The 14,978-nt window shown below is 37.0% G+C and overlaps 1 protein-coding gene across 1 annotated transcript in view; it reads right to left on the bottom strand.

Moving 5' to 3' along the window:
* Positions 1-1,038: 1,038 nt before the first annotated feature.
* VTA1 (vesicle trafficking 1) overlaps positions 1,039-14,978 on the bottom strand; it is a 39,610-nt gene continuing 25,670 nt past the window's right edge. The window contains exons 6-8 of the mRNA XM_075748267.1: positions 12,346-12,519; positions 10,510-10,590; positions 1,039-2,482 (exon numbers count right to left, since the gene is read on the bottom strand). Of these exons, the coding sequence (XP_075604382.1) occupies positions 2,337-2,482; positions 10,510-10,590; positions 12,346-12,519 (401 nt within the window). The 3' untranslated portion in view covers positions 1,039-2,336. The remainder of the gene's footprint in view (positions 2,483-10,509; positions 10,591-12,345; positions 12,520-14,978) is intronic.

The following is a 14,978-nucleotide window of genomic DNA, read 5'->3' as shown; positions in this document are numbered from 1 at the left end:
ACGATATGTTTAATTTTACAGATTTGATGAGAACTTTATATGATAAATCTTCTAAACACTAATTTATTTTCAGAAAGAATGTCCTGATAGCATCTCTAAGAAATTCTTAAACGCTTAAAAGCATTTTCATTTCCATTCCCCTCAGAGATAATTATTTTAATTTCTTTCTAAGCAGAAGGTGATTACACATTTGTAAATGACCACTCAAAAAAATTGCTTCTGGCTTTTTCATTGCTTATCGCTTTTTCACTGATGACTCCCTAGTTTCCTAGAGAAGCTCAACATAATCATGGCCAACAGACAATCTTTTATACACTTTAAGAAATACTTAAATTTTCATTTGCAACCTTCTTAGTTATGTACTCCCACATCATTCTATTAAAAAAAAAAAATTAATTGAAGAGCCTCACATTAATACACTATTATATCATAGCCTGCTTATTTTTTCCATGTAATACAAAAGCCCCAAAGTTCTTTGAATTATTTTGTAAATAGAAACAGGAAAACTGACTTTCCTCCTACAAGTGCTGGGGATTGAAGCTGGTATTAGTAAATAGTGGTATGATGCCCAAATGAAAGCAACTTCTGATTTTTTATAGCAATGCAACGTGTCTATATATATATATATATGTATATTCTACATGGATTAATGTTCTGCATCCTTCTTTCAAATGAAAAGCAGCTTTCCAATCACAGTGTAACACCATAATAATATACATGGAACAATTTACAGTAATTCAGGTTGATACTGAAGTGAGAGCTCTATCTTGCATGAAACACTGTGCACAACACAGGCTTATTGCCCAGCTCTGTACAGCATTACTGTCAAAAATGTTTCAGACTGATTTATTCTAAATTTCCCAAAACAATTAAAATCTAATCCAAATCACTGTCCAGGTTAGCATGTTATCCCATAGCAGAAAGCAACACAAACAATACCAGATGTTTTAAATCTCGGTCAACTAAAATGCTTAAGCATACAAGTTTCATACTACCCTTTTCAAATCTGCTGTCAAAGACTCTACACTCTTAAATGGATACAATCAACTAAACTTTAATGCATGCTTATGGTTAATTTTCTTTTCTTCATCTTTTTGCTTTGAATATCAGACTTATTTTAGTCACTGCAAAATAGCGCAGCTATAAAGAATACACGGCTTTGATGGGAAAGACAGATCAGATAACATGTCATTATTACATAAATCAGGCATGCTTTATGGTGTACTCAATTATGTCACGTCAGTTAAAAGACTACTTATTCTTTCTTTTAAACAGCATGGATGGATTTTTAACAATCAAGAGCTCTATAATTGCAAGGACAGACCTCATAAAGACTCAAAATTCAGTTTCCAAGATATTTTAATTAAATCCCAAGTCCAAAAAGTCTCCACAACAAAGCAGACAGGAAGAATATTAGCTGGAAATACGAAGCTCTATGACACTAATACCAGAGATGAACCTGTACTGCTTTAATGGCTGAAGAACAGGCCTTTTTTCAGCCTCTTAAAAAGATGGAACAGCTAGGAAGTAAATCTCCCTCAAAGTTCATGTTGTTTAGGATCTCTGCCTCTGACTTCAGGATCATCTCTGATAAATATTAGTACTTTCTTTTAATTACCCATACATATACAAAATTGTAAGTGTTCACACAAAAGGAGCAAGAACCATTAATACATGTAGCAGTCCGTACAGTTGTGGGGGACTGGGCTGGAACACCATCAAAATAACGCTCTCTGAAGTATCAAGAGATGTTTTTTCCAGCATGTTTTAAAATGAAATACAAATGTCCTCAAGACTCCCTCAACTTTGACTTATGTCTCAGATAATACCCAAATAATTTATGTATAGAAAAAAGTCCTTCCCATTGTGATCTGTCAGACTTCTCACATGCTCTCATTTCAGGAGGAAAGCACTAATCTTAGTTATCATTTTAAAGATATTATACTCTTAAATAATTGCTTGAAATAATAAAACCAGAATAAGAATTTTAACAGAACAATCTTATGCTCAAGTTTTTTACAGATTCAGCATTTTCCCATTCCAATAATCTAAATATTGCAAGATGAATTCTAACTCTTGAACAGTGTTCACTGTACTTTCCTCAGTATTTTGCTTATACCAAGCCACTGCATTCATATGTTTCTAGCTCCACTGTTTGTAAAATGAAAACAGAGATTCCTACTGTACCATTAATTGCTAATCTGACACTGAAACAGTGATTTCATTGTCATGGGTGATGGGATTGAGAACTTCTGTATAACTCCACTCCTCTAACAGGTACAGTAATAAGCTGTTAGTTCTTTAGGCAAAAGACACAAATCTGTTGCATAAAGGCTTCATTCTCTGCCCGTAATCAGTAACTTGAGGGCCTTCTGTAGATTCTGCACAGCAGTGCTCACATCTTCATATTGCAAAGCACTGCCAGCATATTTGCAGTATTTTTGAGCTCTGGCAAAGTCCTCTGGAGTCAAACGGACTTCCCCTGCAAAAAACATAAGTATTACAAAGTTACTATAAAAGAAATCTGACTGAGGCTTCCTTTCACATGATTTCTGCGCTTTACTTCTATTTGCGGTAATATTATGAAAACCAGGGTAATATTTGTGGTAATATTACAAAGATAAAGCTACAGTGTTTCTTCTGCTCATTTTTCTTTCCATTCATGTAACGCTCAACTTCTTTGCTGCTGGCATTTGAAAAATGCAAGAGGACCTTTCTGAACACTGGTATTTGTATGACCCAGGGCCTTTCAAAAGTAAGTCAAAACCTTTGAGAAAGATCTGCTCTTCATCTAAGGCAGCAAAGGAGAGCTTTTCAATGACAATAAGTTAGCTGTAATCATATTCCAACCTGTAAGAAACAAGGATAGTGTTTTTTGTGTTTACAGCATAATTACTTTGCTCTCTTCTTCAGGAATAATACATAGAAACTGTTCCTTCTCAACTGGAATAACTTTTCAAAATGTAGGAGCATTTCTCATTGGCATGTTTTTGCCCATTTTATATTTCTGGTTTATTCAAGTAATGTTTGTTTCCAATTTTATGTAAGATGACTGAAAACAAGATTGATCCCATTAAATGTGCCCATTTTTGTAATACAGGAGAATACAAGCAAAAAATATTCTTATAATATAGTATAAAACAATTAACTGTTACTTATTCATCAGATATTTTCTTGACATAAGTTAAAAAATTGGGAATTCTGTAATGCTCACACACGTGCATTCAGTCTTCTAGAAAGCATAGTAGGGAATTATGCCCTAACTGGCAGAAGATTTAGTATGTGAATAGCATCGCTGATGTGTGCATGAAATAAAGCAGTTATGTTACTGTCCCTCCTTTCACCCGCAAATTCATTGGGAGTTTTAAGGCTAATGCCACGCCTCTCCAATAACCTATGGGTAAACTGTAAAACCTTTACTTATGTTCTTTCAGAACAACTTAACTTGTAAAAGACTGATTTTTAGGGACATGGATAAATAATTACATACAATACCTAAGAATTATATATTTATTTAATAGGTTTTCCCACAGCATCTTATAAGCAATGAACAAATTTCACAGATTAAGAGAAAATCCATTTTAAAATGCACCACAGATTTTACATAAAATTGGTTAAACAGATTTAGCAAGGACATGAATATACTTAAATATATTTTTACGGTACAATTTTAGTTATCTGGGTCCTTTTGTTTTAAAGTAAAACTGTTGCTAGCAATACTGTGAGAACATTACTAAAAATCTCAGTTCTTATCAGAAAAATGTCTATTATATTTGCTTTTCCTTTCCGCAATCTTATTAGTTAAGAACAACTTTTGAACAAATAAAATGGAAAACCTGGGAATATTAAAAACTAGACTGGTCTGCTGGTTTTCAAAACAACCCTGCCCCAATAAAAAGCAGAAGGGTAAGTGCTCTTAAGATTAATTTTATCAATTTTTAAAATATACTCTAGAAGTCTACTTAATTTTCCCTTCAATAAATAAATATAACCACAGAATAACTGTTGAATATTGAGGCACATGACAACTTGGTGGGCTCATTATCATTGCCATGTATATTGATGTACTCCTGAATAACTGAAGCCACATTAAATCTCTTAAAATACATACACGTGAGTAAATACACGTGAGGGAGTGCATAAACACAGGCATACGCTTAGGTTATTTTGTAACCTAAATAAAGTCATAGACTAAAAGCAGCTGGGGTCAATCTGCGACCACATTACTGAACAACTTGAAGAAATTAAAAAGACCAAGTTCCCCTCAAAGTGGCTTTATGCTCTGATGCCAAAAGAAACTACAAAATCATTCTTTAAAAAATGGCCAAGGCATCAGTCCAGTATTCAACTAATTTATTGGAAGGAAGCCTAAATTCACCAGTCTAATCTTATTTTTACAGTATGAGCTCTATTAATGTTTTGCTGGCATAAAGCCTTATTTATTATGAAATCTACTTCAGATGCTATTATGACATAACTTGAGAGAAAAAAGTTAACAATTTTAAATTTATAAACCAAAGTTTACACAGTAAGGGTTGTTGATCTTTTGATGTGCTCAGTGGCCTCAGCTCCTGTTGAAGTCAACACCTCACAATGGACAAGCAGAATAGAAATAAGATAGCTCTGTGTTTTTACGTTTTCAAAATAATGTGATGTGAAACTTATCTATAACATCTGTACTTACATCAAAGGTATAACCACAAAAGTTAGTAACTGACTTCAATTTACATATTCTAAGGGTTAAGCAGCTTTGGAGAAAAGGAAAGCAGCTTTGCAGAAAAGGACTTGGGGGTCCCGGTGGACATCAATTGGTCCATGAGCCAACAGTCTGCCCTTGTGGCAAAGAGGACTAATGGCACCCTGGTCTGCATTTAGGAGGAATGTTGCCAGCAGGTGTAGGGAGGTGACCCTTCCCCTTTATTCAGGGCTGGTGAGGCCATGCCTGCAGTATTGTGTCCAATTCTGGGTGCTTCAGTACAAGATAGAGACTGACATCCTGGACAGAGTCCAGCAACAGGCCACAAAGATGATGAAGGGACTGGAACACCTCTCATGAGGAGAGACAGAGAGCTGGGACTGTTCAGCCTGGAGAAAAGAAGGCTCAAGGGGATCTCATCAATATTTATAAATACCTGAAGGGAGAGTGCATAGAGGACGGAGCCAGGCTCTTTACAGTGCTGCCCAGGGACAGGACCAGAAACAACAGGCACAAACTGAAACACAGGAGGGTTCTGTCTGAACATCAGGAAACACTTTTTACTGTGAGGGTGACCGAGCACTGGCACAGGTTGCCTAGAGAGGTTGTGGAGTCTCCATCCTTGGGGAGATTCAAAAGCTCTCTTTTGAATTAACAGTGACTTTTTTTCTCAAACTTGTTCCTTTAGTGCTGCAAATCAAACCATGGGGAGAGTGCAGGGGCAGACACAAAGGACACGGTCCTGAGTAACCCATTTTACAGGACCCTTGCTTGAGCAGAGGGTTTGGACCAGATGACCTCCATAGGTCCCTTCCAACCTCTACCATCCTGTGATTATGAGTTCTAAAAAAGCCCAAGAATATTGAGATGGGAAAAGTATACTGTATTTATCCTGAAACAAACCTGCTTCTGTGAGAGAAACCTCCTTCTCTGGAGATTCAAAACCCGCCTGGACGCAATCCTGTGCAACCTGCTCTAGGTGATCCTGCTCTAGCAGGGAGTTGGACTAAATGATCTCTAGAGGTCCCTTCCAACCCCTACCAATCTGTGAATCTGTAATCTTAAATTATTAGTAGTTATATTTATTACTGAAATGTGGCAGACATATGGAATCCATAACTAATGTCAACAAACATGATTCTTTTAGTTTAAGAGGAACACAAAGTAAAAACTAAAAGGTGATTTGACTAGAGATGCTGAAAATCACGTTGGGAAAAAAAGCAGTTTTAGAATGAAAATAATGTGTATTTTACGTGATGTATCTGCTTCTCCCTGGTATCCTTTTCTATCCATGAGATGTTTTTCCTTTTTATGAAGTTGCCCAAATACAAGGCAGCTGATTTAAGAACATTTTAATAATGCAACTTGGTGTATAAAAACAGTGATGGCGAAGGTAACTGAAATGATTTTTGAAACAAGATGCTCTTTTTTCCCACTAAAGCACTTAAGATATTCAAAATATAAATCCTCTAAGATTTCTTCTTAAGACCATGAAAACATGTAAAATGTCAAAATATTATTTCTACGTTGTGTGTAGAAAATCAAAATTATACACACAACTAGAATGGACAAATGGTTTCTCTATACTATGCCACCTGTGGAAGGGACCATATGGTAATGTAAGCAGATTTTATAAAAACTCTGTGTAGCACAACCATGAATGCATTTAGTGTTAGCAAAATCTAGAGGTAATAAATTTTTTAAGCTGACCACACCAAAGAAGTGCACGGACATGTTACACAAAGTTGCTGTGTAGCTCTACATTCTGTTGTCAGAGACATTAACCAATGTGCAATTGCATAAGCTTTGACACTTTCAAAAGCCAATGTTAAACTCTGAAACCTGTTCCCACAGGACAGGACAATTATTAAAGGATTCATGCTGAATAAAATCAAAGCAATACCGTTACTTTAACTTAATTTACTTTTGATAAAATATTCCACTCTTCTCCACCAAAAGTTTCTCTCTCATCATAGAATTAATCAAATTGCTTCTCCCATGTTATGCAAAGAAAATATATAATTTATTTTTAAAATATACATTTGATCTTACTACCAGAAAGAGTCTTGCAGGAATATGTGGAAAATCCTGTTTGGCTATGCCTATACTAGTACACTCAGCAGTGCCAGGGAATGCGTCTCAGTACTCAAACTTGACTGTCTACACTGTCAAACTGCTGGAACAGACTCCAGTATGGTTTTGGCCCATGCAAACTAGCACTTTCCCAAACAATTCCTAGGCACGACTTGTGGTTAGAGCAGGCTAGAGACCATTCAATACTGGCAGCCTTCACCAAGTACCTTGTTTAGAAGGTTTAAAAGTTTAATAGTATGGATATGAGTGGTTCTGTGCCAGCTGTTCTCAGTGTCAAATATTTACAGGCATGTTTAATTTATTAGTATAGATACAGACATCATGTCTAAATCATGGAGCAAGTGTACTTTGCACTGTGCTAGCTAGCTCTATGGATCTACTGGAGGGCAACACTGATCCCTCCTTCCTGTCCAAAGGAAACGTCAGTTCCACAGGAATGGCTCATACCAAAGTCTAACCTCGATATGCAGCCAGGGTCTAGCCCAAATATATATATTGCAACTCAGGAACTGGGGACAGCTTCTGGGTCCCACAGTTTAGTATGTTTCTTGCGAGATATAGGCAGTTCTAAATCTACTTGGAGGTCAGGGAACAAGGATACTGTGCAACAGAGTACCATTGGCATAAAAAAGGACTCCTCAGCAGTGTGAGGAGAATAATCATAGCTGAAGTTACTCTTACATGTATAGCTGAAGGGAGGATGCTTTGGGTAATGACCAGGCATGCATGACAGGATGGTGACAGGCAAGGACAAACACCTTCCATTGCTCTTAAGCCTCTTAACTCTATGCATGCAAACAAAACTGTTACTGTATCTCTGCTGACTGACATATCCCTTATGCCCTCTCGAACTCCTGCATAACCGACTGTACTTTCTAAGCTTTCAGAACTGAGGATCTGTATGAGCTTTATCACCTCTCAGGGTGCACTTTTGCAAAACTCCCCCCTAAGAATGTAACGCTAAGCTGTTACAAGACCCAAACTTGTAGTGATAACATCAGGTGTGCAGAGGAAGAATGTAGGCATGCAAATATTCGGGTTAGATCAAGTTAGAGATTGATCGCTGTGCTTAGCAAGGGTCTTGATCTCTTAATTACCCGACACTAGTTATTATGAATTCTCACAAACACGGGGTATCTTAATTCACACACCTCTTTTTTGTTTATATTTCTGTACTAGCTCCACCCGGGGATGGGTAAGGAGCCCACCGAGAGCCTGTGGGTCAGGATTAAAGGGAGGGCTGGGGCAGGGGACATCATAGCAGGGGTCTGCTACAGGCCACCTGACCAGGGGAACCGAGCAGATGAAGCCCTCTATAGGCAGATAGGAGCAGCCTCACGCTCACAAGCCCTGGTCCTTATGAGGGACTTCAATCACCCTGACATCTGCTGGAGGGACAACGCAGCTGAGCGCAAGCAATCCAGGAAGTTCCTGGAATGCGTTGATGACAACCTTCTCCTCCAAGTGATAAAGGAGCCCACAAGCAGAGGTGCTATGCTGGACCTTATTCTTACCAATAAGGAGGGCCAGGTAGGGGACGTCAAGCTCAAGGGCAGCCTTAGCTGCAGTGACCATGAAATGGTGGAATTCAGGATCCTCAGGGCAGCGAGGAGAGGGCACAGCAAGCTCACTACCCTGGACTTCAGGAGAGCAGACTCTGGCCACTTCAGGGATCTGCTTGGTAGAATACCATGGGACAAAGCCCTGGAAGGAAGAGGGGCCCAAGACAGCTGGCTAATATTCAAGCATCACCTCCTCCAAGCTCAGGAGCGATGCACCCCAACAAAGAGGAAATCAGGCAAAACCACCAAGAGGGTGGGCAACGTGGTCTAGTGGAGGGTGTCCCTGCCCATGGCAGCAGGGGGGTTGGAACTGGATGACCTTTGAGGTCCCTTCCAACCCAAACCATTCTATGATTCTATGATTCTATACTGATTAAAGCAGGTTATCACAGGCAAGTGGCTGGAGGGAGCAATGCACTGATACTATCCAGATATCAAATAACGGAACTTCTACTACTTATTGAAGAATTAAAATTTAAATCAGTATTACACATTTTTGACAAGTAGAATTAAACATTCAAACTAAGAAACAATGATGACTAAAATTTTCAGAGTAGTTATTCAAAAACCTATTAGAATGACTGTCTAGAGGATCATGATAAGCTGGTTAAATATGAAAGCTTTGCTGCCAAACAACACAAAATTTGGTTTCCAACTAGCAGTTACTATGGTAAAGCTTAAAGCATTCAGCTGTTTTGGTTAAGGAGCTGCTGAAACCCCTACAACAGCCCCCCAAACTCAAAAACTATCATGAAGTTTAAATGGTTCACCTACAGGTCTGAGGTATTATTTCCAATAAAATGAGCTGTCACGTGAGACATGATAGTAATAAGCCAGACAAACAATAGGATGTGCCTTTTGCTCTTCAAAAGAATACTAAAGGTTAATGTGTCACTATCAAAGGTAAATTTTGATGCTTTTCTCTAAGACATCTACAAAAATGGCTTCCTAATATATTAAGATGGACACATTCTTAAGAATTCTTATGACAGCAGACTAAAATCAAGCTAAACACTGAATTCCTGTTATAGCATTCCATTGAATCAAAAATGTTTTTTCAGTAAAGCTGGTATTTTACCATAGACACCCTCTTCAACAACATAATAAATTATCTAACTAAATATTTGTAAATGAGAATACACAAGAATACACCTAACTGAACTTGGTAATCATAACAGGCAACATTTGACTGTATCTAGTACTGGAACTTAAAACATCAATTACCAGCTTTCCCTGGTGAGGATAAACTGTAGGGTAGAATGTGAACAGTTTCATAGCAGGACTTCTAGACCTCCTCCTCACTTGACATCCACGTTACATTGCCAACTAAAATCTGATTATTACAAACAGATATAACTTATCTTTTTATTATCTCTATTCCATGGACAGAAAAATTCCTAGAAAACAGTTCATAATTTGTCCAAATGCACTTCAGTGTTCAAATTAGAACCCAGAATAATTCCAGCTTTATTGTTAGTCACTACTCTTTCACAAGCCATGGTTTTCCTAAGGTTAGCATTTATGTGTGCACTTCAAAGCATGCTATATGCAAGCAGACATAAAATACATGCAATATAGGTTACCAGTGACTTTAACATCAAAAGGCATTTTAAAAGATAAAAGCTTTGATTAAAAGGTACATTAAAATGACATCATTAGCAGTACCTTATAAACTATTTCATTTAATACAGGTACTACTTATAATTAACAAGCACACATAACAATTATGCTGCAACAGAAAACACCACTGGAATGTCGTGATTATTTAATGAAGTGAATAACTAACTTATGTACTGGCCCTGTAGAAGAAATTTTAAATAAAGGGAATGTGTATTAATTACCAAAAATATAATGTAGTGAGGCCATGAGGAATACAGGCTTTCCTAAGTATATCAGAACTTCATCTGAGAAGGAACGAAATAAATAATAAAAAACCTAAGACAATGCTAGCTCATTGGTTTGAAAAAGTCAGACAACATTAATCACACACTGTATTTCAAAAACTATTAAACTCTTAGCTATCCATTCTTTTTAAAAACTCAGAATTAGTTGCATTCAGATAACAACATTATTTCTCAAACTTTCTCCTTCAGTGCTGGGGAGACACACAAGACACAGCATGTCCATGCACAGACAATACAAATGCCATCACCTTACCTGCAGACTGAGCACTGTAAAGGGAAGGATCAACTAGAGGAATATTCTGAGGAGCAGGCTGAATGGTGTTGCTTGTCACTCCTGCAAATCAATGCAAAAAATTGGACTTGGGTTATTTTTATTTATAGACTTTAAAAGTAAGTGGATGAAATAAGACAATAGGACAGGTAAATCTAATGACTCTGATTTTTAAATTAACAGCTGATAGCTTCCCAGCTCTGAAAGTCTGTAACAAATAATTTTAAAACCCTCACTTCAGACTATGAATGTTTTATAAAATAAATAAATACAGAAGAATTTACAGTCTGTCATTCATTTTATCAGTTCTGTATTTCACAGAAATTTAATTGCAAGCATTAAAAAATAAAAAATACTAGTCCAAAAGACACTGGTTACCCTGGAGTATATTGAGGAAAACTTGCGAAAAAAGAGAAGTAAACTTTTATATTTGAAGTTTAAATTCTGCCTTCTAATGTCAGAGAGAGTCTCTGTTACTGTATTTTTAAAGCCCCATGCCTGCCAGCTCATACTTGCAAACTATCTCCTTCCTAATTCCTTCGAAAACAATTGGCGTTGGCATTTTTGTGTCTGCGTTCACATTTTAGATGCTTTCATTTGATCCAACACCATATTTTTGCAGTAAGTTCTGAACATACCAGACTAACATAAAGTTATTTCTACAACATCTGCTATGCAGGAAGATGGTATAATCACTTTTCTAAATTATCTGTTATTTCATGGAATGACTGATGGGGTTAAAATTACATAATGCAAAGAATTCGTGTATTCCAACACGGTACATATTCCATAATTTTCAGATCTGGTAAAAACAAAGAGGTAAACATTTACCTAGGCTGAATGAAAAGAACAACACTCTCCCCATCCCAGACCCAAAACCTCCCACCTATCTGAAGGATTTCTCTTTGATAAAGCTGAAAAAAAAAATAAAAAGGTCATCCTGAACTTTTCATAGAGTGAAGCATTTTTAAAATGAGAAAGTGAAAGAAAAGGAGGGGCTGTGTGACAAAAACATCTCATATGTTCTATAATATAAAAATGTATCTGAACAATCAAATGATCATTAGGATTGAAATCAAGAGCTATTAATTTTTTAGTCTTATTAAACATAATTATAAATAGGTAACTTGAGGTGAAAAAGTAATACAATTTTTTTTTTTTTTTAATACATCAACTGGGAAGAACTTTGAATTTTTAAGAACTTGGTTTTGGTCCAAAAATGACACGGAATAAGAACCAGGATGTAGGAGCCAACATGTTTAGCAAGAGGGACAAAATCTCCATTAATAATATTGTTTGAGGTCAATCACACTAAAATACTTGCATGGGAAAAGGAGCATAAACAAACAGAAGAAAGGTATGAATGCATCAGGCATGATTGTTATAGTGTTGTAACAGTTTCAAAACTATGTTGGATATGTTCCTGTATAAAGAACAACAGTCTATCTGCACAGGGAAAGCTAAATACGAAATAAAGTAATGTAATTTCATCTATCAAGTGAAAGATTCAAATGGTGCTTTACAGTATAGATGATGCAAGGCATGATTCTAGAGAAGAAAAAAACATTCTATTTGCAGGAACACTCACTCTGTCAGTCCATATATCTCTTCTGGCAAAGTGCTCCAAAATACGAATTATGTATTTTAAAAAGCCTAAAAACATAAAAAAGATTTCGAATGGCATTTTTATGATGTTAATTTATGAAGTTGCTTCTGCCATAGAATACCTATATTATTTTACTTTGTATGTAATGGAGAGAGGGCTAGAATTCGCCTCTCAATAAAGGCATGAATTTTTTGGGTGTGATTCCAACATACCTGTGTTATGAGGTACTTCAGCTGGAGTGTTGGCTGGTGCATGGGCACCTGGTGGTATATGTATGCCAGTGTAATTACTAGTTGGTATGTTGTTAGCTTCATATGTAGATGATGATGTTGGTTGAGTTGTTCCACTGTGGAGAGAAGATGATCCTGCTTCTTCCCTTTCAACATCTGCGAAGATGACACAAAAGAGGAATTACTGCAACTCTTCTGTACAAACACTTGAAAATGTAGGCTTTCTTTCAAAATCTTTCAGATTTTGTTAGTAGAAAAAAATTTTGTTAGTAGACATAAAACATTTATCAACCCAAACCACCTACAGTTGATTTGACAAAGTAAAAAAGCAACATACGATAGGATAAAGATCTTTTCTGTTTAAATTGAAGGATCATCTCATCACTGGTCTAAATATAAGCAATTTGTCTCATTAGTACAATCCCTTACATTTTTTTGTACTGCATCCACAGTAGTGGAACAAGATACTACAAATATGCAGTAATCTATATTTTAATATATACATGAAACAGAATATGGAGAACTGTATTTGCCTTACAAGCTCCTTATAGAAAACTACAGTGCCAATCCTTTCACTCCATATCAATTAAACAAACCACAAATAAATTACAAAAAAGGCGAACTTTGGGAAAGTAATACCAAACAAGAAAACGAAATGCAGCTCAGCCGAGTCATAGCTGTATCTAGAACAGTTAGAGTACATAATGCACTATAAGAATGATGAGGTTCAATATATCCCATAGCATGTAGAAAGAACAGATATATTATTTTTCAATCTAGTCATGTTCTTAAGGTTCTGGTCTAGTTTATTCAATGTTGCTTTCAAGGCTGCAAAAATAATGGTCCATTTTTATTATGCTAATGACCCAGTTAATTTAAATATGGTTGACTTCTGCTCCTTAATTTGAATTCAGTTCAATTTAAAAAAGCTAATTTTATTTTACTGTGTATGTGTTCATCTGTATCAATAATACTGAGGTGGAACGAGCACAGTTTTGGGAATGGCTTTGTTAACAGCCAGTTCTTGAAAGGAAGCAAAACAAATACAGGAGCACAGAACTAGTATGTCTCCAGAGCTGGCAAAAGAGACGTTTTTTCTTTATGAAACCCACACTAATCTTCAACTATACAGGATTATGCGTTATGCAAGCACCTCTACTGCTTAATAATTAAACAGTCTACTGTTACAAATATTACTATTACAAATACCAGAATTTTTCCCATGTAAGGTCCTCTTCCTCCCAGAAGTAGTTCAGGTACTACCTTTACTAAAAATGACTAAACACTTTCTAATTCACAATACTATTTACTATAATATGAGGCTATAATGCAGAGTAAAATCAACAGTATTGTCATTAGGACATACACAGTTAAAGAATATATTTTTGTTTTATATTGCAAAGTTGTAGTAGTTTGCTTTCATTCAGAACATCCAAGTACTAATAAATTCACAAATCCCCCAAATCCACAGTCTAATACCAAGAACCTTTATTTAAAAGCATTAAAAAAGCAAAGAAACCTAGAAGCAAATGCTACAGGCTTGTGGAAGAGTGGCTGGAAAGCCATTACAGGCTACAAGGCAATGCTACAGGCTTGGGGAAGAGTGGCTGGAAAGCCATTACAGGCTACAAGGCAATGCTACAGGCTTGGGGAAGAGTGGCTGGAAAGTCGTCTGGCAGAAAAGGACCTGGGGGTGCTGGCTGACAACTGGCTGAACATGAGCCAGCAGTGTGCCCAGGTGGCCAACAGCATCCTGGCTTGTATCAGGAACAGCAGGACTAGGGAAGTGATTGTGCCCCTTTTCTCGGCTCTCGTGAGGTCGCACCTTGAATACTGTGTTCAGTTTTGGGCCCCTCAGTACAAGGAGGACATTGAGGTGTTAGAGCATGTCCAGAGAAGGGCAACAAAGCTAGCAAAGGGACTGGAGCACAAGTCTTATGAGGAGTGGCTCAGGGAACTGGGGTTGTTCAGCCTGGAGAAGAGGAGGATGAGGGAATACCTTATTACTCTCTACAACTACCTGAAAGGAGGTTGTAGTGAGATGGGTGTTGGTCTCTTCTCCCAAGTAACTAGTGAAAGGACAAGACGAAATGGTCTCAAGTTGTGCCAGGGGAGACTTAGATTAGATATTAGGAAAAATTTCTTCACCGAAAGAGTGGTCAGGCATTGGAACAGGCTGCCCAGAGAGGTGGTGGAGTCACCATTCCTGGGGGTGTTCAAAAAACATGTAGACGTGGCACTTCGGGACATGGTTTAGTAGACATGGTGGTGTTGGGTTGACGGTTGGACTTGATGAACTTAGACGTCTTTGCCAACCTTAAGATTCTATGATTCTATGAGATTTCTGTCAGGAGTGTCAAGCACTGCTAGCAAAATTGAATGTAAAAAACACAGAAGATGGTAAAATTTTTGTATGTTACTCGTGAAAATTACTTTCACTTGCTGCAACTGTAATTCAGGCTGTGGTTTTATGAAGCTATTTCTGACATATGCAAACAAACATCCGGCAGATTTCTGGAAGGCAAGGGATATCTTAAGGTGCCAGATTTTTCCTTTGCTATATTTTTTGCTAGTAACTCATACTGCAATATCACATGGCTAACACGCTTAGATGT

Source organism: Balearica regulorum, chromosome 3, assembly GCF_011004875.1.
Source record: "Balearica regulorum gibbericeps isolate bBalReg1 chromosome 3, bBalReg1.pri, whole genome shotgun sequence".
NCBI lineage: Eukaryota > Metazoa > Chordata > Aves > Gruiformes > Gruidae > Balearica > Balearica regulorum.
The sequence above is the reverse complement of the archived record's forward strand: the minus strand, read 5'-3'. Positions and strand labels throughout refer to the sequence as shown.